This window comes from Grammomys surdaster, unplaced genomic scaffold (genome assembly GCF_004785775.1).
Source record: "Grammomys surdaster isolate TR1022 unplaced genomic scaffold, NIH_TR_1.0 316, whole genome shotgun sequence".
Lineage (NCBI taxonomy): Eukaryota > Metazoa > Chordata > Mammalia > Rodentia > Muridae > Grammomys > Grammomys surdaster.
Genome location: NW_021604735.1, coordinates 108,937 through 116,953, shown reverse-complemented (window position 1 = coordinate 116,953; position 8,017 = coordinate 108,937). Strand labels below are relative to the sequence as shown.

The following is an 8,017-nucleotide window of genomic DNA, read 5'->3' as shown; positions in this document are numbered from 1 at the left end:
AGTTCCCTCCTGCTAAGAGGTCTGTGGTATGACTGAGTACCATTTACCCGTAGTGCACCTGAGGGCCTTAGCTTTTCTTCTGCAAAGGGGCCTATACTAGTGAGATGTATCCTGAGGGAGATGACTTCCACGGAAAGGAAAAGGTGTATGGGGGTGGGGAAATAGGGGCGTGGGATGCCACGTATAGCTGTTACTGTGCAAGTAGAAGGACCTGTGTTCGGGCTCCCAGCACCATGTCAAAGCTGGGCACCTCTGGGCACATCTGATTCCAGCATTGGCAAGATGGAGGCAGGAAGGCTCTGGGGCCAGCCAGGCAATGAGCTCCAGATTTTGTAAGACCCTGACTCAAAAAAAAATAAGGCGAAGGGTGGGCAAGATGGCTCCGTTGATGGGTTGACAACCTGAGTTCAGTTTTTGGTACGCACATGAAGATAGGAGGGAACTGACCCCACAAAAGTGTTCTCTGACCTGCACATGAATACCTTGCCTTGCATGCTGCCCCCTTCATGATGATGATGATGATGATGATGATGGTGATGATGATGGTAGAGGCCAGGTATCGGGACACACATCTTTAACCCCAATACTTGGAAGGTACAGGTAGGCATATCTCTGTGAGGTCCAGGCCAGCCAGGGATACACAGTGAAACCTTGTTTCAAAAAAGAAGGGAAAAAAACAAGTAAAAGTTTTATTTATTTATTTTAAGATGGGGTGTCACTAAATTGTCTAGACTGGCTTTAAACTCATGATACCCCTGCCTTAGTTGTTTGAATGCTGGGATTATAGGAATGAGCTACTGTATCCTGCAAATGAAGTTTCTGAGGCAGTAGTATGGTGCGTTCTGGGCCAGCCTGGGCAACATAAGGAAAATCTTGTCTCAAAAAAAATAAAAAATAAAAAAAGTAAATCTCCAACGATTGTGGTCAGGAATTTGAGAGTCCTATGCTTTATCTACTGCACCATGGGGACTTCTTGGACAGATTTAGGCCGATGAGCTTACTCCAAGCCCAGCTAGGAAGGTTGGAGAACGGCCTCTTATGTGAGTAGACATATTCACTTTCGTGTTCAGGCCCTCTCAGACCCGAGGCTTTAGGCCGGTGATGTCATTGCGTGGGGCCTGAGGTTGGTTCCTTATCTCTAAAGCAGGCAGAGTGAATAGTGCTTATCTCATTGTGTTACCACAGGGTTCACATGAGGTAAATGAGTGCTTTCTCCAGGATGTGGCCTCTGATCAACAACCAGATGCTTTCTGCTTCCTCTGGGTACCAGTCTGCTGTCCCCTGAGCTTTGAAGTAGAAGGAAGCTGCAAAGACTGGCCAATAGTCCCATCCTCCCCTTTAGGGCCCTGGGATGTCTTTGCTGGAGATTGGCATCATGAACTTGAATGGTCAGGCACTCTGATTTTAGTTTACTCTTGATGCAGGCCGTAATCCCAGCTACTCAAGAGGCTGAAGCCATGAAGTTTGCAAGTTCAGAGCCAGCCTGGGCTACAGAAGAAGCCTCATTTCCTCAGTAGAGGTTCAGCTTGAATCTCTGGCTTTTTGCTTGTTTTCTGGTTGAGACAGGGTCTTGCTCTGTAGCCTAAGCTGCCTGGAACTCACTGTGTAGCCTAGGCTGGTGTCAAACTTAGAGCAGTCTTCCTGCCTCAGCCTCTTGGTTGCTGGGATTATGGGGCTGGAGCCATCATGGTTGAAATGGCCTTTCCTAACATGAAAATGATGAGCTGTTTGAGGCCCGTGGCTGACGGCAGCCAACCCTAGCACTAAAGGAAGTCGGAGCTGGGGCTGTAGCTCATTGGTAGAAGATTCGCCTAGCCCTGAGGTCCCTCCCAACACTCACAAACTTCATGGGGTAGTGGTGATAAAACACCTATCATCCCAGCACTTGGAGGAGGATGTAGGAAGATCAGAAGTTCAAGGTTATCTTCTGCCACAGAGAGTTCAAAGAAAGCCCAGGGTGCCTGAGACATTGTCTCAAAAACCAAAAACTTTGAGCGAGTGACGTACCTTAAATCTCAGTGCTCAGGAGAGAGCCAAGTGGATTTCTATGAGTTTGTACTTAGCTGGGTCTACATAGTGAGTTGCAGCCCGGTCAGGGCTAGCTACATCGTGAAACCCTGCCTTAGAAAGAAAAAAGCAAGAAAGCAAGCAAGCCAACAAACAGACCCCCCCCTCCCCCCGAAACAAAATCTAAAGGAAATCTAAGATGGGGCTTGGAATACAGCTGTTATTGGAATACTGCTGTTATTGATTGATTGCCTCGCACTAGGTTTACTCTCCAGTACCACTTCCCACAGAGAAAAAAAAAAAAGAGAACTTTACCTATTTAAAGTGGAAGAGATTATTCCTAGCGATAGCCAGATAAATGCATGTGAAAGTGTTTAGCAAAGCCAAAACATTGTGCAAATGTGTGTATAATGTTTGCTGTAAGGGCCTCAGCCAAGGAGGATGTCATACCTCATGGCTGACCTAAGTGTGAGTGGGCGCGTTTTATGTGGTATAAACTCAGCCCTCAGCCTGATTTCTGTTCCTTCCTGCCTCCCTTCTCTGCCCCTAGGCGGCATGAAGCCCAACACGTTGGTGCTCGGTTTTTATGATGACGCCCCACCCCAGGACCATTTTCTAACAGACCCAGCCTTCTGTGAACCTGCAGAGGGCACCAGAGAGGGCGGGACGCCAGCCCTGAGCACGCTGTTCCCTCCACCTCGGGCTCCTGGGAGCCCCAGGGCTCTCAGTCCCCAAGACTACGTGGCCACGGTGGCAGATGCTCTCAAGATGAATAAGAATGTGGTTCTCGCCCGGGCTTGTGGGGCTCTGCCCCCAGAGCGGCTAAGCCGGGGGTCCGGTAGCAGTGCTCAGCTACATCATGTGGACGTGTGGCCCTTGAACCTGCTGAGGCCCCGGGGTGGACCTGGCTACGTGGATGTCTGTGGCCTTTTTCTGTTGCAGATGGCTACCATCTTAAGTATGGTGCCTGCCTGGCACAGTGCCCGACTCCGGATCTTCCTGTGCCTGGGGCCCCGGGAGGCTCCTGGGGCAGCAGAGGGAAGGCTCCGGGCCCTATTGAGTCAACTTAGGATCCGGGCAGAGGTGCAGGAGGTGGTGTGGGGTGAAGGGGCCGAGACTGGGGAGCCAGAGGAGGAGGAGGAAGGGGACTTTGTGAATGGTGGTCGAGGAGACGAAGAGGCTGAGGCTCTAGCTTGCAGTGCCAATGCTCTGGTGCGTGCCCAGCAGGGGCGAGGCACAGGAGGAGGCCCTGGGGGACCTGAAGGAAGGGATGGGGAAGAGGGACCCACCACAGCTCTTACCTTCCTATACCTGCCTCGACCGCCTGCTGATCCTGCCCGCTACCCCAGATACCTGGCACTGTTGGAGACCCTGAGCCGTGATCTGGGTCCCACCCTTCTTATTCATGGTGTCACTCCGGTAACCTGTACTGATCTCTGATGCCTGTTCATACAGGGTTGGATAGAGAGGGCCCAAGCCCATTCTGAACAATGGACGCCTCCCCCGTCCCCAATGGGCCCTGCCCTTTGGATGATGTTTTAAGGGGACCATGGTCTCCTTTGGACGGGGGACGGACATAGTACACTAATTCTAGGTGGCTGCCCCATTGTAGGGGAGGACATTGCGGCCCTGTCCCTGGTCTGCCTCCACTTCCTTCACTGGTGCCTTGAGCAGAGGGGCTGGTCTCTTCTGTGACTCTAGGCTACCTCAGTGTCCCCATCCTGGCCACAGACGCACCGCCTCCCTCTCCCTGACTTCCTTGGGTGGTGATGTTTGTGTTTTGTTTTATTTTTCTAACTACTGACCATAAATAAAAGACCAAAACACTATGGGCTGGTGGAGCACTGCCGGTGGGTAGGTAAGAGGGAGACGGGTGGGAAGGGAGAGATCTGTGAGGGGGTGGAGACCAGAAGCTTTCAGAGTCCCGGCCAAGAGGCTGCCACGTGCAGGGCTAGGGCAGGGATCAGAGAGAATTGCTGGGCCAGAGCCTCTCAGAGCGGCCTGCAGCCCACCCTGTGGCTTGGCTCCGGAGGAGGGGCGGGTCCTCTCTTAACAGGAGGGGGCCAGAGAGAGGAGGGATCACAGAATAAGGCTTGGGGGACCACGTGACCCTCCCCAGGAATGTGGTGACGTCAGGGGGCGTGGTCGTCTCCAAAATTGGGGAGGAAGGGAGAAAAAAAAGCTAGAAAAAGTTTCTTTGCGGGAGTCCCAAACGGGGCGTGCGACGGAAAAGGAGGGAAGGGGCTCAAGGCTCCAAGCTCCAGGATTGTGGGGGCCCTGACCTCTGTCTGGAGTGGAGTGACCCTATTCCAGACCATGTCGGGGCCCACCTGGCTTCCCCCGAAGCAGCCAGAGCCCTCCAGAGTCCCTCAGGGGAGAGCGCTGCCTAGAGGCGCCCTGGGGCCGCCAACGGCCCACGGAGCAAGTAAGTGTTCCCCTCACACACACCCGGGAGGGGCAGAAGAGCCACTGGCCAACTTCCTTCACCTTTTCTCCCTTGCCTGTCTGCTTCCTGCAGAGGCCCCTGTTCTTGTGCAACTTTCCCTAACTCTTGGTCCATTCCCAGACTCCCAGGTACGTGAAGGAGGAGAGCCGCCCGAGAAGGGCAGCTTTAATGAGGTAACCTCCTCCAGTCTCACCTCTCCTCTCTCCCTTTAGCGCTCCAGCCTCACCCCAGGGTCAACTTTTGCCCCCTCCCACCTGAACAATGTTATCAGCCTCCGGGGATACCGGAAGATCGGGGTCCTACTTGGGTGGGATCCCACGGAGCACCCCAGCGCCTGCAGGTGAGAATTGGAGGTGAGGGTAGGATCTCTAGGAGTCAAGGTGAGAGACGCCTAGGTAGGGGTTGTGATCTGTATTTGTTCTTCCTGTTTTGGCTCTGCCCCAGGGCCTCCCTCCAGACAGAGGAGTCATCCGCCCGGGAAGTCTGGATGCTGAGATAGATTCGCTTACCAGCATGTTGGCTGATTTGGACGGTGGTCGCAGTCATACACCTAGGCGACCAGACAGACAGGTGACTTTCTGTGTTGTGTCTCTGCTTCCTCATCCTCAGCCAGTTAGCTGCTGTAGATTCTCAGCTTCAACCCACCCTCTTCACTCCCTTACCCTCTTTGCAACTAATAAATAACTGGTTCAAGGAATCACAGGACTTCCTCCTTGTCAGGCCTAGCCCATGGCAACTTGTCAAAAGTCCTTGCTTCCCCAGGATTCCCACCTGGCATGCGTGGATCTTGGATCTGGCCTTACTGTCTCTGCATTGCTTGTCTTCCCAGGGTTTTGAGGCTCCCCCACCCCATGCTTACCGTGGAGGCTCCCTGAAGCCCAGTGGAGGTGCTGTTCCAACCCCGATGCTCCCAGCATCTCCCTATGGCGGACCTACCCCAGCCTCCTATGCCACCGCGAGCACTCCAGCTGGTCCTGCTTTCCCTGTACAAGTGAAGGTGGCTCAACCTGTGAGGGGCTGTGGGCTGCCCAGGCGGGGGTCCTCTCAGGCCTCTGGGCCTCTTCCAGGCCCCCACTTTCCTCTGACAGGTCGTGGTGAAGTCTGGGGAGCTGGCTATAGGAGCCACCGAGAGCCAGGACGGGGGGTTAAGGAAGGAACTGCTGGAGTCCATAACCCTGTAGGAGGAGGAAGAGGAGGTGGGCATGAGCCTCAGGTAAGCCGGAGGTTTGTGGTCATCGTAGGTAACTGGGCATTGATTAGGTGGTGCGGAGGCTGAGGGATGCTTAAGATAGTGTTTTTAGGAGATTCAGTCCAGATGGTAGAGAGCTTGCTTAGTATGCAGGAACCCCAAGGTTTTAGACCCAACACCATATAAACAAGACATGGTGGAGGTAGAGGCAGGAGGATCAGTAAATTAAGGTCGTATTTGGCTACATAATGAGTTCCAGGCCAGCCTAGGCAATATGAGACACTGTCTCAAATATAAATAAATGAATAAGTCAATCCCAGTTTTAGGGTACTCAGAGGTCAAGGATCAAGATATCCAAAGAGAAGGGGCTTCCTTCCCCCATCAGCTTCTGAGAGATGTTCTCAGAGGAGATTTCAGGGTTCCTGACCTTAGGGGTTATTTATGGTGTCTGAGACTATAGGCAGCGTCTCAAAGCCCCAATTCTCACTGTAGGACCCCTTAAGCCAACCTCCAGAAGAGGAGCTGGAAAGACTGACCAAGAAATTGGTGCATGACATGAGCCACCCTCCCAGTGGGGAGTACTTTGGTGAGCTGACCTGGTGGAGTAGGGATGGAAACGGGGAGGGGACAGTGGATCTGCTGTCGGGGTCTGTGGAGACTGATCTCGTTCTTCTCTGTCCTCAGGTCGCTGTGGTGGCTGTGGTGAAGATGTGGTTGGCGATGGAGCTGGGGTTGTGGCCCTGGACCGGGTCTTCCATATTGGCTGCTTTGTGTGCTCTACCTGTCGGGCCCAGCTCCGGGGCCAGCACTTCTATGCCGTGGAGAGGCGGGCATATTGTGAGGGCTGCTATGTGGTGAGTGGCTGGGCTCTGACAGAGGGATGCTACACAGAGCAGCGAGGTGGAGAGGTGGGTTCCCATCTAAGAGAGGGCCAGTACTCAAGTCGGGTGGGACTGGAAGCTGAGGACTCAAACTGAGGTACAAGAAGGAAGGAGTTAACCGTGCCGGCTCAGGCCTGTCTGGAGGAGAGCCTCAGTTACAGAGCAGGTTTGAAGGCAGCCCGAGGCACAGGTTTCTGAAGATCAATCGGTCCATTGACCAAAAGAACGTTTTGGGTTTTGTTTCTTTGATTGCCTGTTTGCTCTTTTGAGATAATGCATCACGTGTCCCAGGCTGGCCTAAAACTCTTAAGTACAGCTAAGGAAGAGCTTGAGTTTCCTCCCTCTGTCCATGGGATATGGGGATTCCAGGTGCAGGCCACCAGAATGGAACCCAGGGCTTTGTGCAGGCTTGGCAAACACTACCAACTGAGCTATGGCCCCAGACTAAGGAATGAGTTAAATGTAGATAACTGAAGGGGGTGGGGGGGAGGATAGCTCCTCCTTTCAAGTGGGTGGCCACCTTCCTTTGAGACCGAGTCTCACTATGTAGCCCAGGCTGGTCCTGAAGTTACAGTCCTCCTGCCTCAGTCTCTCAAGAACTGGGGAACCAGATATGTGCCACTGTGCCCAGCTAGAAGGCATCTTTAGAGTTGAGGTTCTTTGTGAAAGTCTGACAGCATTCCTCAGAGGCAAGCATTACTGACTCATCTCACTGAAAGAGGAAGTGTGGTGACCAAATTCCTTGTCTAGAGGCTCCAGTGCTGCTATGAGACCTCAGAAATGCTAAGCCCACCTTCCACTGAATCCCACGCAGGGAACTACACACAGCAGACGGTTGGTTAGAGTGCGCCTTCCTGGCTGGAATGGCTTCCCCACCACCACCTTCCTTCCTCTTTCTCCTATCAGGCCACCCTGGAGAAGTGTTCCACATGCTCTGAGCCCATCCTGGACCGGATCCTGAGGGCGATGGGAAAGGCTTACCACCCTGGCTGCTTTACCTGTGTGGTGTGCCACCGTGGCCTCGATGGTATCCCTTTCACAGTGGACGCCACCAGCCAGATCCACTGCATTGAAGATTTCCACAGGTCTTGCCTCGACTCGGAATGTCTGCCCTGACCTATTCCTTCATATCCCAGGGTCTGCCTCTTCTGTTTCCACCTTCTGCTCCTCCCTTTCTTTGACACTACTTTCTTCCCCAAGACCCAGGCACAATCCTTCAATCCTTCTCACCCCCAGCCCCTGCCCCTTCCACCTTCATTCAGTTCCATTATGAGGCTCCTGAGGGGGTGGGAAGGAGGGACCTGATGGCCTCTTTGGTTCTACCGCAGGAAATTTGCTCCACGATGTTCAGTGTGTGGTGGGGCCATCATGCCAGAGCCGGGTCAGGAGGAGACGGTGAGAATCGTCGCTCTAGATAGAAGCTTCCACGTCGGCTGTTACAAGTGTGAGGTGAGTGTTACAAGTGTGAGGTGAGTGTTACAAGTGTGAGGTGAG

At 53.4% G+C, this 8,017-nt stretch overlaps 2 protein-coding genes across 7 annotated transcripts in view; both read left to right on the top strand.

The window, feature by feature from the left end:
- The window catches only part of Slc12a9 (solute carrier family 12 member 9), a 16,029-nt gene extending 12,193 nt beyond the window's left edge, over nucleotides 1-3,836 (top strand). For all 5 annotated transcript variants that reach the window (XM_028777818.1, XM_028777815.1, XM_028777816.1 and 2 more), the window contains one exon: nucleotides 2,558-3,836. In XM_028777818.1, coding sequence (XP_028633651.1) covers nucleotides 2,558-3,447 — 890 coding nt within the window. In that variant the 3' untranslated portion in view covers nucleotides 3,448-3,836. The remainder of the gene's footprint in view (nucleotides 1-2,557) is intronic.
- A 76-nt stretch (nucleotides 3,837-3,912) lies between these two features.
- The window catches only part of Trip6 (thyroid hormone receptor interactor 6), a 4,543-nt gene continuing 438 nt past the window's right edge, over nucleotides 3,913-8,017 (top strand). Inside the window, exons 1-8 of one of the 2 annotated variants that reach the window (XM_028777820.1) lie at nucleotides 3,913-4,432; nucleotides 4,666-4,793; nucleotides 4,898-5,023; nucleotides 5,283-5,666; nucleotides 6,135-6,228; nucleotides 6,327-6,496; nucleotides 7,430-7,608; nucleotides 7,852-8,012. In XM_028777820.1, coding sequence (XP_028633653.1) covers nucleotides 4,324-4,432; nucleotides 4,666-4,793; nucleotides 4,898-5,023; nucleotides 5,283-5,666; nucleotides 6,135-6,228; nucleotides 6,327-6,496; nucleotides 7,430-7,608; nucleotides 7,852-7,996 — 1,335 coding nt within the window. In that variant the 5' untranslated portion in view covers nucleotides 3,913-4,323 and the 3' untranslated portion in view covers nucleotides 7,997-8,012. The remainder of the gene's footprint in view (nucleotides 4,433-4,665; nucleotides 4,794-4,897; nucleotides 5,024-5,282; nucleotides 5,667-6,134; nucleotides 6,229-6,326; nucleotides 6,497-7,429; nucleotides 7,609-7,851; nucleotides 8,013-8,017) is intronic. The other variant, XM_028777819.1, reaches the window with a different exon arrangement.